Raw genomic sequence first — 19,078 nt, 5'->3', positions numbered from 1 at the left:
CCAACACGTCTGACCAAACAGAGTTTAAATAGAAGATGTGGTTGATGTTGAACCTGAAGGATCAGAGACATCTAAGAATTAAACCTCCTCAGATCACCTGGTTCAGTTCACCTGGTAACCATGGTGACGAGAGGAAACACAACATGACGACTCTGACATGTTTTCATTGATGTGATCATGTCACGGTCTGTGTCTGAGACTCCGCCTCCTGTGACATCAGCAGATGAACTTTAATTATGCCTGCACAATCTGAACATATCAAACATTTATTTCATTCATCCACTGATACATATAAAACACTATAAAATGTCACTCTGTAATACTGTGGAACATCACCTGCTTCATCACAAATAAACGGACTCCTCTCTGCACCTCCTCCCTGTGGTAAAAAAAAACAGAAGCTCCTCTTCACCTCCTCTCCTCTACAATAAGACCTTTTTCTGTCAAAGAAAACAAAAGAGGAAACAAAAGCTCGGAGAATAAATAAATGAAAGTCACAGTTTGTCCTGATCCTGATCACTGCAGCTTCAAACAGGAAACAGGAAACAGCTGACGAACCTGCTGAGAGCTTCCACTCATCAGAGGCTGATTGTCACTAACATGAATCTGAGAACAGGTGAGAACAGGTGAGGTTTACCTGACACACTGTTTACCATCAACACACTCACCTGTCCACACCTTCTATCTGAGCATCAGGCCACTGGTCACACTGAGATGAATTCAAACTAATTAGCAGCTGGTTCGTTAAGCTGCTGATGTAAAGATGGTTAACATGAAGCTGCTGCAGAGACACAGGACGCAGGTAGAAATGAAACTTTGGCACAAAGAATGAAAGAGTGGCAGGAACACGAGTGAACAGTCTTCAGTGCATGGTGGAGGGAGGGAGGCTGCAGAGGGGGGGCGGACATGAAGACCAAGAGTTCAGGTTCAAGGGACGGTGACGTGGAAGGGACTGCCGGGGACGTTCTCGTCCCCCCACTTGACGATGAGGATGTAGCTGCCCTGCTCTTTGACGGTGTAGGTGATGTTGTACATCCTGTTGCCCATGTGTTTGACGTACACTTCCTCACAGGGCGTCTTGGGGCCGTGGACCCCCACCATCAGCATGTTGGTGCCTGCAGAGCCGAGGACAGAGAAACAGACCACAGTGAGAACCTCAGCTTTCATCTCCTTCACGTCTCGTGTGTTCACTTCCTGTCCTCACCTGCTTTGCTGCAGTCGACGGTGAACGTGTTCTTCTGACCCACGAAGGCCTTCGACAGGCCGGCGCCTCTGGAGATCACTTTACTGGCGTCTGAGGAGAACTTGGGTAAAGAGCCGAAGGCCCCGCCCATCATGGACGACTTGGTGACAGTTTCCACGAGAACAGACGACGTCTCGTGGAGACTGTGTCCCCCGGAGAGACGAGGTCCTGCAGAGACATTTAAAGACACATGAGATCAGTGGAAATGAAGTTCACAGCAACAACACACGAGTCCAGTTCACTTCCATCTGGTGCTGGTCTGCACAGTATCTGGAGAACCTAAAGGAGATTCTGTAGTTCCTCTATGTGGTTCTTGGGGTCAGTTAGAAGGTTCTCTGGGTCCAAAAGGTGGTTTGGTCTTAGAGGAGGTTCTAGAGGTCTTTGGAAGATCATGTGGTCTTTGAGCCTGAAGGAGACTTTAGGCATCTTCTAGGTTCTTGTAGTTATTGATTCTGGTCCAGTCCAACTGATTTGGATCTATTTATTATAGAATGCAACTTTTTTGGTCTTCAGTGTTAAATAAAGTAAAAATACAGCCTCGGGGTCAGTCCCGGTCCAGGTTTATGTGACCTGTGTCTTAATCACAGGGTTACAGGCTGGGTTCACGTCCCAGTTGTAGGTTTGTGCAGAACCTCCAGTCTGTCAGAGTGGTGCTGATGGTCCACTGACTCACCTGAGACTTTGGCCTTGAAGGGGCTTCCTACGATGTGCTGGGGTCCCCCGTACTTGATGGAGATCAGGTAGCTTCCAGGAGCCATGGGTGTGTAGGAGACCTTGTAGCCCTCAGGACATTCCTGACAGTCCATCTTCACTTTGGACGGTCCATCGATGGTGACGGACAGAGCTCCGGAGCCGGCGTTACAGGTGTTCACGATAAACTCTGAGGCCACACCTGCAGGAGGAGATGACACCCGTTACACCTTCTTCACTGGATGATTCAAGACTTTAAAATGAAGGTGTATATTATTGGTGTGTACCTGTGGTTCCTCCCTCCAGTCCCGGTCCGAAGGCAGACACCATGCCGGGATCTCCGACCTGTCCTGGTTCTCCCACTCGAATCTTGAAGGGGCTGCCTGGGACGTGGCTGCCGTTGAAACGAACATCAATAGAGTGGACGCCGTTTTCCCTCGGGATGAACCTGATGGCGTGTTGATCTGTAGAAACAGAAGAAGAGTTAATGAGACTCAAACTGAGTTTAGAGTTTCAGATGGATTTCCATCATCAGCTCTGTACCAACAGAAATGCTCAAATCTTTTTGCTGCAGTGTGACATAGTTTCTGCCGTATAAGTTATGCACTGTAGAATCTGTTTGGTCCTGATTCTGTTCAAGGGAATTCTGACCAATAGATGTCAGAGTTTCAGTTTTCACTGCAGTGAAGATGGTCAGAGGGATCAGATCATCAGGATCAACAGCTGTATAGAGCTGGGTGTCATCTGCATGGCGGATAAAGACACATCCAGGTAAAAACAAAGAAGCAGTGGATCTAGACTCAAGCCTCGTGGGACTCATCAGATCCTTCCACTGGACAGTTTGAAGACTCAGTGACTTTTGGGTCTTACCACTGTCCATCTCAGTGATGTAACACTCCTCTATGGCTCCTGATGGTGTGTGGATCTTGGCATCGATCAGCCCTCTGGCTCCGTTCAGCTGCACAGCAAAGGAAGCCTCCTGCCCCACTTTCAGACCCATCTCCTTATGAAGAGCAAAGGGGATTCATCTGTTAGCTTTATGCTCTGCTGTGAATGAACGTATAGCTTAATATAAACAGTGTCTGAGGTTTTCTTCAGACCTCAGTATAAAACAGGGATTTGATTGAGGGTTAATCAAAGTTAGCAGTAATTACTGGTTTGTTTATTAATGTAGCTTGGTGGTGAAGTCAGTCCTTCCATCTCATGAAACTCTAAGAGTTTACTGCTAACAGTGAATCAGCCTGTAAACACAAGTAATGGTGTTACTGCAGCAGCAATAAATATTTTCTTCTTTCTATCTTTTTAATTAAAGCACATCGACTTTCCCTGAATAAAAGTTTGTGTTTGTGTAAATGTGCATGAGGAGACATATTAAGGCTTTAAATGTTCACCACAAAGGTCAGAGGTCAAATATACAGATATAACAGGAGATACATTTACACACATGATCACAGAAATACACTCATGTCAGTCAGACACTAATAATAAATCTATTCATAGAAAATCTAAATGTCGCTCGTTAATTTAGCAGATGAGCCATCAGAGGGTTTAATATGGAGGGACTCAGCTGTCTCATCTGATCTAATGATGACGTCCTCTCACCTGCAGGCTGGTGATGGTGAGGCGGCGGGCGTCGTCAGACAGCGTGGCGATGGGGACGATGAAGGGAGAGTCTGGGATGTGTTCATCATTGAATTTAATAGAAACCTCATAATCACCTGCAGAGAAGACAGAATATACCAACTTATTATATCAGCATCATGTTAATGTCAGTGGAGAATGAAGAATATCGTCCAGTCATGATTTTTCATCATTGGATATGTTTTATTTGTTACTGCTGACGTGAAGGTAAAATATATGACTGGTTTCATACCTGTGTTTTCCCTCAGACTGGATTAGATTTTATGTGTTTTCATTTACTTTTGATTTAATTTTCTCTCATTTTTACTTGCATTTGCTACAATTCACTGTTTTATTATTTGCTTTGTAAATGTTGTGCTTGGTATGATTGTTAAGAAAAGAACAATACAAATAAAGTTTATTATTCATTATGTAAAATCTACTTTTCTTTTGTCTTCTAAATTAACAGTGCAGGTGATTTCACCGTGATATCACTTTGTTCCGTTTTACTTTTTGTGGTTTTGGCTGTTATTGTTATTATCTGTGGTAACATTTCATTCATTCAATGTGACCGTGGTGAGTAAAAGGTGAAATCCTGCCACTAACATATGATTGTGTTGTTTACCTCTTTGATTATTTGTTTGGTTGTTTGAGTCTCTGCTGTACAGAGCGGAGCGTTGTCTGCTTAGTGACGAACATTACTGTTGTGTTTATGGGGCGACTCTCAGCGATGACATGAATATAAAACTGTAGTGGACCTGTAACTGAGCCTTGTGGCCACTGTAGTCCTGGGTCTTAGTCAGAACCCTGATCTAGAGTCTGTGTTACAGTCTCACCAGGCTCCTGAACCACGTAGGCGACTCCACAGGATCCGTCCTTCCTGTCCTCAAAGGTGATCTCGGCTTTGCTGGGTCCCTCCACAGCGATGGAAAGACCCCCAGCTCCGGCCTCTCTGGTCCAGATACTGAACTCGGCTGAGACACATCACACATTTCACTTTTATCTTTTATGTTTTGTCACATATAAAAGAATAAAATCATGTTGGGACAGTCTAAACTACCCACATATAATGGAAGTAAAGTGAGTGAGTCGAGCGCACCTGGGATCCCTGCCACTCCTCGGTCCAGTCCAGTTCCTCCTGCTCGGACCTTGTGGGCGCCTCCCTCTCCCAGGGGCCCCACAGTGAACTGGAAGGGGCTCCCGGGCACGTGTTGGCCCCGGTATTTAACGTTAACGGTGTGAGGTCCCATCTCCTGAGGGATGAAGCGGACACTGTAGGTGCTATCCTCTCCTTTAATGATCTCTGCGTCCTCCGTCTTTCCCCCAGGACTCGTCACCTGAGCTGTCATCTCCTGGTTACCTGCCTCACCTGACAGGGAGGGAGGGGAGGAGGAAGACAAAGAGAGAGAGGGACGTGGATCAGATGGTTTGTGGTCTAAAGAGTGTGGATGTCTGCAGAACATGCACGAAGACGTAATGGATCGCACACTGGTTAATATCTCATTAATACACACTCAACCTCACTTTTCAAGTGCAAGTCAGGACCCAATCAGTCACAGAGCTGTTGTCATGGTGATCTCAGTTAAGTCTTTGTGGTCTGTACTAAGGTCCCTGGTCTACAGTGGACATATGGGACATATTCAATATCTCATGTTCACTACAAACTGTCAGGTGTTTAGAGTCTCTGTACGATCCGACCACAGTTTCAGACTTCTCACAATTTATATCTGAATCTAAATTTGAAGAATTAAGCATTAAAGCATTAAATTAAATGAATGCACAGAGTCAGATTCAGATCTGGTTTCTGTTTCCTGCACCATGACTGGGGTCTAGGTTGGTTTACGGTGAACCTGAAACTGGTTAAAGCTTAGGCAGATAAAGTTAGAGGAAACATAAACTGATGTGGAAACAGATGTCGACACAAAACCAGTATCTGAAGACTGAATGTGTGCCAGCTCTGGCCCATGTTTGGCCCATGTTTGGCCCAGACTCAGCCCATTCAGAACTCAGAAAGTGAACCAAACCACAGCATCATGATGACGATATAATGTTTGTTCGTGTTTGTTTGTCACCTCAAAGCGACGACACATCAGATTATGATTTTATTAAGACAAAGTGAAGAGAAGGTGGAGACGAAATGAGCAGTTACAATCACAGTCAGCGTGAAAATACAGCTTTAAAGAAACCAGTTATTGGGGCGTCGAGTGGCGCAGTGGGTTGAGCCGGCGCCCCACATGTAGAGACTACAGTCCTCGCTGCCGTCGGCCCCGGTTCGAATCCCGCATCAGACGGCCCTTTACTGCATGTCATTCCCATTTCCTGTCTCTCTCCACTGTGCTATCCAATAAAGGCATAAAAAGTCCAAAAAATATACTTAAAAAAAAAAAGAATCCAGCCATTAGAGTGATGCATCATGGGTAGGTTTCTGTTAGAATGCAGTCACATGCAGCAGGACGTTAGCTGTTACAGTGATGACTTTCACACACATGTACAGACACTGAAAACCTGATTAAACATCCTCAGAGTTTAAAAGGTTAGAAACTCCACACACACTCGTCCACACACACACACACACACACACCGTCCTGCAGAGGCGGTCGGCTGCCGCTGAACCCGCTCAGACTCTCTCGGCCCAGGAAGTCTCCAAACACGTCTCTGAAGGGGTCTCCTCCCACCTGCGTGCTCTCCTCCACACGCACCTCCCTCTTCGTCTCCCCGGCTCGAGTCTTACTGATCTCTGTCCTCTCGGTCCGGGTGTAGGTGTGGCTGCTGCGAGTGAACGTCCGAGTCAGACGCTCCTGAGCCGAGACCATCTGAAACCAGTTCCCTGAAACCAGCAGGAGATGCGGGGAGGAAGGAGGAAACGAGGGACAAAGAGAAGGAGGTGAAGAGGAGGAAGCAGGGAGGACAGGTGCAGACAGGCAGAGGGGACAGTGATGTCACAGCTCACCTGGTATTTTGAGGTTGAGGTCACAGGTGCTGCCCACGGTGGCGATGGACGGCGCCTGACGTTTCCTGGTGATGCTCTCCTTCATCCGGCCCTCGCCGAACACCTTCACTGTGAATGGACTTCCTGTTGGACGAGACAAGTTTAACTTAAAGATGAAATCTGTCTCTCAGCTGATGAAGTAAAGACATGAAACATTTAACACAAATGTAAAGATCCTGAACACACCAACCAGACCTGAAACCTGCAGCACAGTGAGTTAGACAGACATTACTTTTTCTGTTTTCATATAAACAAATTAAAACTAAAATCTGGATTATTCTTTGAACAGAAACTGGTGAAATGAAGGTGATAAAAGTCCTTCACACTTTAACGCACAGGTACGTTTCCTGTGTAGACGCTCATCGGTCGGGCTCGTACCTGGTACGTGTTGGTCTGCGAACTTGATGTTGATGATGTAGTTTCCAGGTTCAGTGGGACAGTAGGTGACTTTACAGGTGCCGTCCTCAACGTCCTCACAGTTGATGTCCACTTTACTGGGACCCTCGATGGACAGACCCAAACCTCCATAACCTGAGAGAACCAGACGGTGAGGAAAATTCATCACAACGTTTGTCAGGAAACTGACAGAGGAGTTTCCTCTCAGCTGACATGAACTTTAACAACTTTAAATCTTACCTGCGTTCCTGGTGTCGACGATGAACTCAGCCACCTCGAAAGTGTGTCCCTCCACCAGCCCCTGACCGTAGACCTTCACCTTACTGGCGTCTCCGATCTCCGACTGACCCACCATGATCTTAAACGGACTGTTGGTCACATGTTTCCCGTTCTTCTTCACACTCACCACGTGTTCACCCACTTCCTTCGGCGTGAACGAGATACCTGCAGGTGGGACGAAAACTTCAGTTGCAGGTAGTCATCACTGGTTGTTTATGTTAGGCTACAAAATATTGGATGCCTCTTGGATAACTACCACAAGTTATCTACTTAGCGTTAGCTCAATGTTAGCTTGAGCTCCTGGACTGAACTGATCTGTGAACAGCAGAAACTGACCGATGTGTCTGTTGGGAAGTCTCTTCAGCAGACATGGCTCCTCATTTCCAGATGGCGCTCTGATGGTTGCCGTCAGACTGCTCAGGTCTGTCTCTGTGATCTTCAAGGAAACATCTGTTGCCGTGCCAACATTGAGCTGAGACGTCCTCATGGAGTCGTCACCTGCAGGTCAAACACAACAACATGAACATGCTGCAGTTGCTTTAAAAGGACGGGTTGGTTTGGACTGTTGGGACTTGAAGATAAAACAGAGTGTCGTCTGCGTAAAGTGAAATCAGTGCTTTACCTAAATATAATATCACTGTGTGCAGCACTGTGAAGAAAATAAGTGTTCTTACAACTGAACCCTGAGGAACTCCACAATAAAACTCACACAGGGATAAAGTGGAGATACTGAAATCCTTCGGTCACAGAGTCAGACACAGCTCAACCGGTCACATGATTTTTTGTGTGTCAAGAAAAATCTTAAATCTTTAAAGCTGTGTTACCGGTGATCTTGGCGGTGAAGGGACTGCCAGGGATGTGTTTGTCATCAAACTTGACGATGATGTTGTAGTCTCCAGGTGCGGTGGGCAGGTAGGACACGGTACAGGTCCCGTCTTTGTTGTCTTTACAGCTGATCTCTGCTTTAGACGGACCCTCGACAGCCAGAGAGAGACCACCTGCACAGAGACAAACTGATGAGGACCGGCCCATCATAAGAGACTTCATTCAGTATAAGACGCATTTCCACCAGTCAACACTCTCTGGTCTACTGTCAATGAAACTTCCTGCAGATTTTTCACGTTATTTCTACCTTCTCCAGCGTCTTTAGTGACGATAGTGAAGGTGGCCGGTCTGTTCACGGTGCCGTGGCTCAGACCGGGACCGTACGCCGTCACATGACCACTGTTGATGGCATCAACGTAGAACTGAAGAGGACTTCCTGAAACACAGAAAACAAACTGTGCATTACTGATGATGTTTCATGATTGTATTAAAGTTAAAACATAAATCCAGAGTCTGATGGATCCTGAAGCTTTTGCTGATGACACTCTGCTCTTTGCCTGAGACACAGACCTCAGATCAGCAGGAAAGATACTGAGTAAATATATTCTGGAGGTTTCACCTGGGATGTGGTTTCCGTCATATTTGATGTCCATCTCGTGCAGACCTCGTTCAGTCGGGGAGTATTTCACAGTGACCGTGCCGTCCTTGTTGTCGGTGATGTGAGGACAGGCGGTTCGACCAGATGGCATCCGCACTTCACCTGGATAACGAGTCACCCACAGCAGTTCTTTAACTTATCATGGTCGCTACTGTTTATCGCCACTGTGGCTTTGATGGTAAATTCTTACATTCAAAGAGATTTGAAAATAAAATAATTTGAAAGTATGTTATTAGTTCCTGTTTTTTCAAACTTTAAGTCCAGTGATTTTCTATATTTTTCTTATTGTCATTAAATCCCTTGTGCAGACCCAGTCCAACAATGAATGTATGCTACTAATAACAAGTATTATGAGCTTGATATATCCTGTTAGGAAACTGAGAGACAAACTGACGCTGGTGGTTTGATCTGCTCATGAGATTCACTGACAATAACATTTAACATTTAAACTCCCTGAATCAGGAACTCAGTATTATTATATATTCTATAGTATATATACTTGTGTAAGTTCCCCACAGCACTGGGTTTCTGATAAGTAAAGAAAGTAAAATTGGTTTCTACCATGAAATGGATTTTCTCTCCCAGGATACAGAGAATCATGTGCTGCACAGACTGTACAACTCCTCCGGACAAATGTGTGATCTGAGATCAAATCTGAACCACTCATACAGTTTAAACAGAAAGATCAAGAATACTGATGATGTCATTTCCTCTGCAGCACATTTAACTCTTTGAAACACAGGAGTCCATACTGACACTTACACACGTTACACACGTTATTGATCGTTATAAATGAGATGTGTAGTTCTGTGTTCATGTGTAGCAGCTGAGATCTGATGTAAAATAATAAAATCAGTGTAACAGCATCTTACCTGTGATCTCTCCTTTCTGCACGGTGAAGGGAATGACCAGACTGAAGGGGCGGAGCATCGGCTCTATCCCATCCACGGGGCTGATGGGATCATTGGTCGCCTAAAACCAGAGCCAGAGGAGGGGGGGGGTGTTAGTAACATTAAGGGAAATTTGTGCAGCTGATGACTCTGTATGAAATCTGTTAGTTATCAGGTAGAAGAACCCCCCCCCCACCACCACCTCCCAGCAGCAGCAGCAGCATGCCGATGATCGTGCAGATAAAACATGCAGCTCCATGTTGTTAGAAATCTATGAGTGAATGTGGGTTAATATTGACTGAAGCTCCAGTGACACGACAGAGACTGAGAGCTGATCTGAGGTCAGTTTATATGAAGAGCTGATCTGAAGTCAGTTTATATGAAGAGCTGATGTGAGGTCAGTTTATATACAGAGCTGACCTGAAGTCAGTTTATATGAAGAGCTGATCTGAAGTCAGTTTATATGAAGAGCTGATGTGAGGTAAGTTTATATGAAGAGCTGATCTGAGGTCAGTTTATATACAGAGCTGACCTGAAGTCAGTTTATATGAAGAGCTGATCTGAAGTCAGTTTATATGAAGAGCTGATGTGAGGTCAGTTTATATGAAGAGCTGATCTGAAGTCAGTTTATATGAAGAGCTGATGTGAGGTCAGTTTATATACAGAGCTGACCTGAAGTCAGTTTATATGAAGAGCTGATCTGAGGTCAGTTTATATACAGAGCTGACCTGAAGTCAGTTTATATGAAGAGCTGATCTGAGGTCAGTTTATATACAGAGCTGACCTGAAGTCAGTTTATATACAGAGCTGACCTGAAGTCAGTTTATATGAAGAGCTGATCTGAGGTCAGTTTATATGAAGAGCTGATCTGAAGTCAGTTTATATGAAGAGCTGATGTGAGGTCAGTTTATATACAGAGCTGACCTGAAGTCAGTTTATATGAAGAGCTGATCTGAAGTCAGTTTATATGATGAGCTGATGTGAGGTCAGTTTATATGAAGAGCTGATCTGAGGTCAGTTTATATGAAGAGCTGATCTGAGGTCAGTTTATATACAGAGCTGACCTGAAGTCAGTTTATATGAAGAGTGTCACATATAAATATAGTGTGTACAGTTTAATACCCATGGAGGGGAGAAGCCCACATAGGGAGAGTAGGGCTGCTGTAACTGAAGCTTGTCACATGGCTCCTCTATTATTGGGACGGTGTCACTCGCCTGACGGGGAACAAGTGCAACGGTCAGAAACACACACACACACACACACAAAAACACACAACAACACACAACATGCACAACACAACTCTACAGCCTCCACGTTTGCCAGAAGAAACAACATCTGTGTTTCTGAGCTCTGTGAACGTGACAGTGAACGCACCACACTGAAGGAGACCTTTAATTTGAAAAGACCAAAATGAAACCCCTTAAAGACACTGTCCATGACGTCCCTCAATTAGACTGATCCATTAATGATGAGCTAAAGGTTATTAAAGTTCATGTCAGGGCTCAATCAGCTGATAATTAACGAGGTTATTACTCAGTAACTCTGGTATTTCTGGTTTCCTGCACAGACTTATGGGTAAAACATCTGTTTAATGTGAAAACAACATTACAAGCAGTTCTTAAATGAATCTGTAAATTCAGGTTTATTCAGAAGGTTTAAGTGGATTCTCTCCACAGTTACAGGATTGTCTTAAACAGCCTGGAAGAGATTCTTAAATTAAGGGAAAAGAGTTTTTGCCCATTAAACTGAGCAGACTGATTCTAAATACCTTAATCACATCGTTAATAAAGGTTAAATGAAGGCAGATTTCCAGTGTCAGGTCTTTAGTGTGTTTAGGGGAAATTAAAGATTGTTTCACAGACTCCACTGGTAAACATGGAAGTGATGCTAAAACAATGTTCAGTTATAAAATACAACATCTGCTGTAAATCTGTTATTACAATATTCATCTAATGATCCAGTGGTTCCCAGACTGACTGACTCATGACCTGGTTTTCCCATCAGCCCCTCTGTCGTCACCCTCATGTCTCTGGTTTATATAAACCTCCAGAGACTGAAGAAGTAAAGACTTCCTGTCTGGGAACCACTGGCTTCTGTGCTGGACTCTACAGGTCTGGACTCTACAGATCTGTTCTCTATAGGTCTGGACTCTACAGGTCTGGACTCTACAGGTCTGGTCTCTACAGGTCTGGACTTTACAGATCTGGTCTCTATAGGTCTGGACTCTACAGGTCTGGTCTCTACAGGTCTGGACTTTACAGATCTGGTCTCTACAGGTCTGGTCTCTGCAGGCTTGGTCTCTACTGGTCTGGTCTCTGCAGGTCTGGTCTCTACTGGTCTGGACTCTGTAGGTCTGTTCTCTGCAGGTCTGGTCTCTACAGGTCTGGTCTCTGCAGGTCTGGACTCTACTGGTCTGGTCTCTGCAGGTCTGGTCTCTGTAGGTCTGGTCTCTGCAGGTCTGGTCTCTACAGGCCTGGTCTCTACAGGTCTGGACTTTACAGATCTGGTCTCTACTGGTTCTGGTCTCTACAGGTCTTGTCTCTGTAGGTCTTGTCTCTGCAGGTCTGGTCTCTGTAGGTCTGGTCTCTACAGGTCTGGTCTCTACAGGTCTGGACTTTACAGATCTGGTCTCTACTGGTTCTGGTCTCTGCAGGTCTGGTCTCTGCAGGCCTGGTCTCTACAGGTCTGGTCTCTGCAGGCCTGGTCTCTACAGGTCTGGTCTCGGTAGGCCTGGTCTCTACAGGTCTGGTCTCGGTAGGCCTGGTCTCTACAGGCCTGGTCTCTACAGGTCTGGTCTCTAAAGGTCTGGTCTGTTTAGGCCTGGTCTCTACTGGTCTGGTCTCTGTAGGTCTGGTCTCTACAGGTCTGGTCTCTGCAGGTCTGGACTCTACAGGTCTGGTCTCTTTATGCCTGGTCTCTACTGGTCTGGTCTCTACTGGTCTGGTCTCTGTAGGTCTGGTCTCTGTAGGTCTGGACTCTGTAGGTCTGGTCTCTACTGGTCTGGTCTCTGTAGGTCTGGTCTCTACAGGTCTGGTCTCTACTGGTCTGGTCTCTGTAGGTATGGTCTCTGTAGGCCTGGTCTCTACTGGTCTGGTCTCTGCAGGTCTGGTCTCTGCAGGTCTGGACTCTACAGGTCTGGTCTCTTTAGGCCTGGTCTCTACTGGTCTGGTCTCTACTGGTCTGGTCTCTGTAGGTCTGGTCTCTGCAGGTCTGGTCTCTACTGGTCTGGTCTCTGTAGGTCTGGTCTCTACTGGTCTGGTCTCTGTAGGTCTGGTCTCTACTGGTCTGGTCTCTGTAGGTCTGGTCTCTACAGGTCTGGTCTCTTTAGGCCTGGTCTCTACTGGTCTGGTCTCTACAGGTCTGGTCTCTACTGGTCTGGTCTCTGTAGGTATGGTCTCTACAGGTCTGGTCTCTTTAGGCCTGGTCTCTACTGGTCTGGTCTCTACTGGTCTGGTCTCTACTGGTCTGGTCTCTACTGGTCTGGTCTCTGTAGGTCTGGACTCTGCAGGTCTTGGACTCACCACCACGTGGAAGGGGCTGTTGGGAATGTGTTCCCCTCCGAACCGGATGGTGATGACGTATTTCCCGGGCTCGGGCGCTGTGTAGTAAATATCGAAGGTCCCGTCGGCGTTCTCCACCACGTCCACGTCCAGCTCCGCTCCGTCAGGGGTCGACACCTTACAGGTCACTTTACCTTTCCCAGCAGCCTTTGCGTCCACGGTGATGACCGTCTCCTCGCCAATCTGGATGGTCGGGCCGATACCTGATCCTACGAGACGAACCAGTTTCACACCTTTATTGTGAAGGGCTGTAACGGATTTTATTTACAGCCTTACAAAATAAAAGCCCGTTGAATTACCGCTGATCTGTCAGATATTTTATTTGCCTTTTTATCTACTCTTGTATTTTTCCAACAGCTTCAAAAACTACGAAGACCAGCAGCTTCTTCAGCACAAACAGGAAGTGTGTTCAGGTCGAGGACAGAAGAAGAAGAGAATTAACTACAACTCACCCAGTCCGTGTCCTCCGATCGACACTGTAAGGAAACAACAACAGAGTCAGTGATGCTGTGACAGCTTCAGGTGGTGAAATCTGATTGGCTGACGAAGCAGTGGTGGGCGGAGTCTGACCTGTGACCAGACACTTGCTGGCGTCCCCGGAGGGCAGGGCGTGGATTCTGTAGGGCGAGTAGGGGATCTCGTCCCCTCCGTACTTGATGGTGATGGTGTAGCGTCCCGTCATGTCGGGGACGTAGGACACTGTGTACGTCCCGTCTCTGTTGTCCCGGATGTTCGCCTTCTTGGGTTTTCCCTCCGGATCCTGGAGACACGGACAGGAAGTCAATGGAGTGTTTGTGTTGGTGTGAACACGGTGAAGGTGCAACAGATGTGAGGCGCTGTCCATCAGTGGTCTCCTACCAGGGGCCATGTTGTTTAGGGCCCGCCCCCCCAGAACTGAATCAGCTGGGTCAGGTTTACAGGACACCAGGACCAGGACCAGACTGAAGCCTGAGGATGTCCTCATTAACAGTTTTAAACTAAAACATAGAATGCATGAGGTCAACCGGCCGGACCTCATCCAGGTCAGAGCACCAGGTCCTGACGGTCCTGCAGGACTCTGGACTGGGCGGCTGCTGGTTTGAGACCAGTGGTGTTCACTCACTCACATGATGACATCACACAGGAGCTAATTCTACTGAATGCAGCAGAGCAGGTGGAGGTGGAGGCTCCGGTTAGTGGAGAACTGAAAAGCACATCATCACACAAACTGGATGGAGGTCAGTCCACATGGAGACCACACAGGGTGGGGGGGGTGGGGGGGTTCAACACTGGAACTAATTTAAAATTAATTAATTAATGATTGATTCTTATTGAATATTCAGCTGTTAAAAAGGTTTGTTCAGATTTGGGTAAATTGCATTTTAATGTTAGGACTTCCTGTCTGAGTTAATGAGGATCCATCTGCATAAATGTACAAAATAGTTTCTTCATTTGGAATTTAAAATGACTGATTTATAAACTGAGCTGTTTCACCTCAAAGAGCTTTATAAAGGAATATGTTGTTTAATATAAGATGTTTTTAAAGGGTTTTCTTTTCCCCTTTAAAAAGCCTTTAAACTGTTATTTATTAAACACCTTGATGTATAATATATTATATATGTGTATTTATATATTATGATCTAATACTTAATCCTTTAATAATGTTCTTAAAATCTACTTTAAAGTGTTTTAATTACATCATTAACAATCATCTTTATTAACGAGTTCACAGACTGACGCCATGTTGGGTCGCCGGTTTACATAAAGAAGGAGCAGGGAGGAGGGAGGGGTACGGGGGGGTGAGTGGGGGACATGAGACGAGGTGAGGGGGGTGGGGGGTGAAAGAGTGCAGGCCTTACACAGCCTCTCTTCACAATACTGAAGGGGATGGTTTTCTTTACTATATGAGTCTCCCACACCCTCCTGCCCCAGTCCTCCACAAACACAGAGGCCTCTCTCCCGCACCCGTCCGGACCCTGCAGCGGCCCCCGGCCCCGGCCCCCGACCCCGCCGGCCCAGCAGGACGTCACATGGAGAGTGTGGGGGGGTTAAAAGAGTCAGTAACACAGACACAGTTCAGACAAGAGCAAGAAGAGAGTGGGAGAGAGCTGGTCTACAGACTGAGATCACATTCAGGTCAACAGCTTCACCTCCGTTCAATCGAAACTTTATTGATCACCTGGAGGACAGCAGGTCGAACACCCCCACCTGTCTGCTGCAGAGTAACGTCAGGTCTACGCCTCCACATTTATGTTATCATCTGCAGCGACTTTAATTCTACAAACACTTTCTTTTCACAGCTTCTTTATTTTCCCTGAAACTTTCCTCATAATTTCCCTGAAGTTTTCAGCTGTTTATTTGTAAATTACCAGGAAGGTTCTGACAGAAGTCGACGCACAAGTGTCACATCTTACAACTATGAACGACCTGCTCATGACATTAGACTTCTGTGTTTTATTAGTGAAAGAAGATCGACAGTTACAGTAATGAGCGCCGGTGTGATGGATCCGAGTCCAGAGCATCTGTACTGAAGCTGGGTCCTCATCACCTGCTCACTGCTTTATTTTTTCAATTATTATTCAATTATTAAACTTTAGTTTTCTAGAATCATTTATTCAGTTAACAAGGAAAAGTCTCTCTAAACCTCACAGGACCAGGACTTTTATTCTGAAACTTTTTCGTGTCCACAGTTTTGAACAGGAAGATGATGAAGACAGAGACTCTACAGGTTCTGGATTCAGAGCAGGTTTCGGTGTGACCCTTCATGTATCTGGTCTTTCTGATCTAGTCTACGCCAGGACAGGAATCTGGGACTCACCAGGATCTGGACCGTCAGCAGTCCCTCCCCTGCGTCCCGGGCGTCGATGGTGAACTCCACCGGCAGACTGGCAGGGACCCCGGACGCGTTGAGACCTGGACCGCTTGCCCGAACTTTACTGGCATCGTGGGCCGGTAACGTCTTGATCTTGAAAGGACTGAGACGGTTTGAGAGGTTAGACCAGGACCAGGAGGACCAGGACTCAAGGGAATCTGTTCAGGACTGACCTGCGAGGGACTTCCTGGTCGGCGTACTTCACACACACCGTGTACGGGCCGTCGTTGGCGGGAGTGTAATTCACTGTGTGAGTCCCGTCACCATTGTCAGTGATGCTGATGGGTTCGACCACACCTGAGGAGACACAGGAGGTCAAGGTCAAGGTCTGTGGACTCACTGAAGACCTGCTGAGTCTCACAGGTAAAGAGGACTCTCACAGGTGAAGAGGACTCTCACAGGTGAAGAAGACTCTCACAGGTGGAGAGGACTCTCACAGGTGAAGAGGACTCTCACAGGTGGAGAGGACTCTCACAGGTGAAGAGGACTCTTACAGGTATCTTGTGGTCTTACCTGTCGGCCCGTAGAGCTGGACCTCCAGGGGGGCCACCCCAGCCTTGCTGCTGTCTACGGTGAAGGTCTGAGGGACGTGAGCTCTGACTCCACTTCCCAGTCCAGGACCTGAACACCTGACCTTACTGGGATCCACCAGCTCCCGGACCGGGACGCGAAATGGGCTTCCTGCAGCACAGACAGTGGAGTCAGTACTCTGCGGGTCTCTGGACCTGGACTCGGTCTGAGTCCTGGGTTAGTTGAGGCAGACTGTTACCTGGGATAGGTAGACCTCCGAAGGTGATGTTGACGTCATACTCTCCAGGAGTGAAGGGGATGTACTCCACGCTGCAGCTGCCGTCTTTGTTGTCCTTACAGGACATCTTGGCCTCAGACGGACCCTCGATGGCCAGACCCAGACCCCCGGTCCCAGCACCCCTGAGGAGAGAGGAGGGAGGTTCTGAGGGACTGGACTAGTTGGACACTTTCAGGTTTGTGTGACAGCTCTGAAGTGACAGGATGAAGTCACCTGGTCTCCACGGTGAAGCGGTTCGGTTTGTTGACCAGTCCTTCCTCCAGACCCGGACCGTAGGCCCGGACCCGACTGGGATCACAACCCTCGGTCACCGAGACCCTGAAGGGACTCTTCGGCACCGAGACCTCATCAAACAAGACCTCGATCAGGTGCAGACCTGCAGATGGAGACAGATGTTTTACAGTAAGAGCTGGTTCATCATTGGGGAGACTGAACCAGTTTCAGCTCCTCCCACGGATAAATAAATGAATCTGATTGGCTGTTTCGTACTGTGGGGTGTTGAACCAGCAACCTCTCATGACAGTCTACACATGTATTTCTGTATCAGTGTTTCAGACCGACAGAAGACGACACACCTTCCTCTAAATACCAGTCTGAGTATTTCTGTCCCACAATGCAGTGGGGCTCGGATGTGTCACACATTACTATCAGTGGAAAAGCATCTGCTGAGAGAGGACAGGCTGCAGCTATTAATACACTGTCCATCGTCCTGCTCTCTGCTTCACCCGTCACTACTGACTGGACTTCATTCATCAGAGTCTGTCACAGCTCCACTCGTGTCTTCAGCTCTGCTTCATTTACTACGAATACTACGAATACTACGAATACTACGAATACTACAAATATAAGAACATTACTATCTAGGTTTAATATCCAACTCTGACTGACAGGAAGCGACCATTTTGTTTGGTTGTCAGGCTCTTGTAGGAAAGTGAATGCTGCCTGGCTGCTCGGCCCGAGTCCGGCCCGTATACGTCCACATCTGGGCAGATTCCAGCTGTGATCCTCTGGTGTAGATGACAGCTGGAAGATTTTCTGTCTGTGTGTCAGAACTGGTCCAGATGTGGAAGTACCATCTGTACCATACTGTGCACAACAATCATGCTGAATAAGAGCCAGATTCAGGCCGAGGAAGCGGGAGTATACGAGCGTGTGGCCCGAGTCTGGGCCGGATTTATTTTACTCTCTGGGTTCAGGTCACGTCAGAGCTTCACTATATTTACAAGTTATAGACCGACATTTACACTTATATAGACTCTGCTGGTGACTGAAGGCGACCAGGTCTGTGCTGAGATCAGACAGGAAGCATAACTCTTCTATAAACATTATTTATCAGAAAGTTTTTTATGAATATTTCATATGTTGTTGTGTTTTATTTATATTTTCAGTTTTATGATGTTTGTTTTCTTTTGTTTTCAATTGATGTTTTTATTTCCTCGTTTCTTGCTGTAAAGTTCTCTGTAACTTTGTTAAGAAAAGTGTTAAATAAGGTTTGTTATCATATAATCCCTGTGTTATTATATAAAGTCAGCATGTTACCTGATCTTAGAGTCAGCTGGTTCCATCATTAACATGCAGACACACTGTCAATCACCTTGTGTCTGTTACCATGTGCATGCTGCTAGTTTACATGTTGACTCTTCAATGTTAAAGTACAGACTTCTACAGTATCTATCATGTTAGCTGAGTTAGCACGTTAGTGTCAGAGCCACAGGCGGCTCGTTAGCCTGGCTCTCGTTACCGTCTCGGAGGGCTTTATTAAAGCCACAGGCTCATTAATTTCACTGTTATGATGTGTTGCTTTGGAAAAACAAACATCCATAAACCAGCAGCCCCCCCCCCCGTGTCTGCTAATGAACTGTGGTGGGTTCAGCTCCAACACACAGCGGCCCATGTGGTCTGAGGTCTGGTCCTCACCGTCCTCGTACGGCGTGTACTCCACCCTGTACGTCCCGTCTCCCTTGTCGGTGATGTAAGTGTCGGTGTTGGCGCCGGAAGGGTTGGAGATGCAGGTTTTGATCTGGCCGCCGCCGCTCTTGTAGTGAGCGCGAGCGTCCACAGTGAAGTGTGTGGTCACTTCCCTCAGGATGCCTGTGGAGAGGAAACAAAGATGGCTGTGGTTATACACCATTCAAACAAACCTGCTGCACTTTAGATTTATTCATCCACACAGAGATCATGTTCCCTGCTCCCCCAGGTGCATGCTGGTCCTAAACCTGTCGACCTACATAAATAACCTCATGTGTCCATAGCATCACCCAAAACAAA

The 19,078-nt window shown here is 46.7% G+C and overlaps 1 protein-coding gene across 8 annotated transcripts in view; it reads right to left on the bottom strand.

Annotated features, from left to right (window-relative positions):
* Nucleotides 1-250: 250 nt before the first annotated feature.
* Nucleotides 251-19,078, bottom strand: part of LOC130163455 (filamin-C-like) — a 49,404-nt gene continuing 30,576 nt past the window's right edge. For 2 of the 8 annotated variants that reach the window (XM_056367666.1, XM_056367670.1), the window contains 27 exons: nucleotides 18,728-18,901; nucleotides 17,024-17,186; nucleotides 16,772-16,932; nucleotides 16,516-16,683; nucleotides 16,176-16,299; nucleotides 15,949-16,105; nucleotides 13,722-13,911; nucleotides 13,604-13,627; nucleotides 13,113-13,360; nucleotides 10,713-10,805; nucleotides 9,573-9,672; nucleotides 8,662-8,802; nucleotides 8,350-8,478; nucleotides 8,042-8,230; nucleotides 7,554-7,715; nucleotides 7,179-7,382; nucleotides 6,921-7,073; nucleotides 6,504-6,626; nucleotides 6,135-6,380; nucleotides 4,653-4,922; nucleotides 4,390-4,527; nucleotides 3,536-3,651; nucleotides 2,804-2,936; nucleotides 2,221-2,397; nucleotides 1,917-2,135; nucleotides 1,205-1,411; nucleotides 251-1,115 (listed from right to left, as the gene is read on the bottom strand). In XM_056367666.1, coding sequence (XP_056223641.1) covers nucleotides 928-1,115; nucleotides 1,205-1,411; nucleotides 1,917-2,135; nucleotides 2,221-2,397; nucleotides 2,804-2,936; nucleotides 3,536-3,651; nucleotides 4,390-4,527; nucleotides 4,653-4,922; nucleotides 6,135-6,380; nucleotides 6,504-6,626; nucleotides 6,921-7,073; nucleotides 7,179-7,382; nucleotides 7,554-7,715; nucleotides 8,042-8,230; nucleotides 8,350-8,478; nucleotides 8,662-8,802; nucleotides 9,573-9,672; nucleotides 10,713-10,805; nucleotides 13,113-13,360; nucleotides 13,604-13,627; nucleotides 13,722-13,911; nucleotides 15,949-16,105; nucleotides 16,176-16,299; nucleotides 16,516-16,683; nucleotides 16,772-16,932; nucleotides 17,024-17,186; nucleotides 18,728-18,901 — 4,397 coding nt within the window. In that variant the 3' untranslated portion in view covers nucleotides 251-927. The remainder of the gene's footprint in view (nucleotides 1,116-1,204; nucleotides 1,412-1,916; nucleotides 2,136-2,220; nucleotides 2,398-2,803; nucleotides 2,937-3,535; nucleotides 3,652-4,389; nucleotides 4,528-4,652; nucleotides 4,923-6,134; nucleotides 6,381-6,503; nucleotides 6,627-6,920; nucleotides 7,074-7,178; nucleotides 7,383-7,553; nucleotides 7,716-8,041; nucleotides 8,231-8,349; nucleotides 8,479-8,661; nucleotides 8,803-9,572; nucleotides 9,673-10,712; nucleotides 10,806-13,112; nucleotides 13,361-13,603; nucleotides 13,628-13,721; nucleotides 13,912-15,948; nucleotides 16,106-16,175; nucleotides 16,300-16,515; nucleotides 16,684-16,771; nucleotides 16,933-17,023; nucleotides 17,187-18,727; nucleotides 18,902-19,078) is intronic. The other 6 variants (XM_056367667.1, XM_056367671.1, XM_056367669.1 and 3 more) reach the window with 4 other exon arrangements.

Source organism: Seriola aureovittata, chromosome 22, assembly GCF_021018895.1.
Source record: "Seriola aureovittata isolate HTS-2021-v1 ecotype China chromosome 22, ASM2101889v1, whole genome shotgun sequence".
In the NCBI taxonomy this organism is placed as follows: Eukaryota; Metazoa; Chordata; class Actinopteri; order Carangiformes; family Carangidae; genus Seriola; species Seriola aureovittata.
The sequence above is the reverse complement of the archived record's forward strand: the minus strand, read 5'-3'. Positions and strand labels throughout refer to the sequence as shown.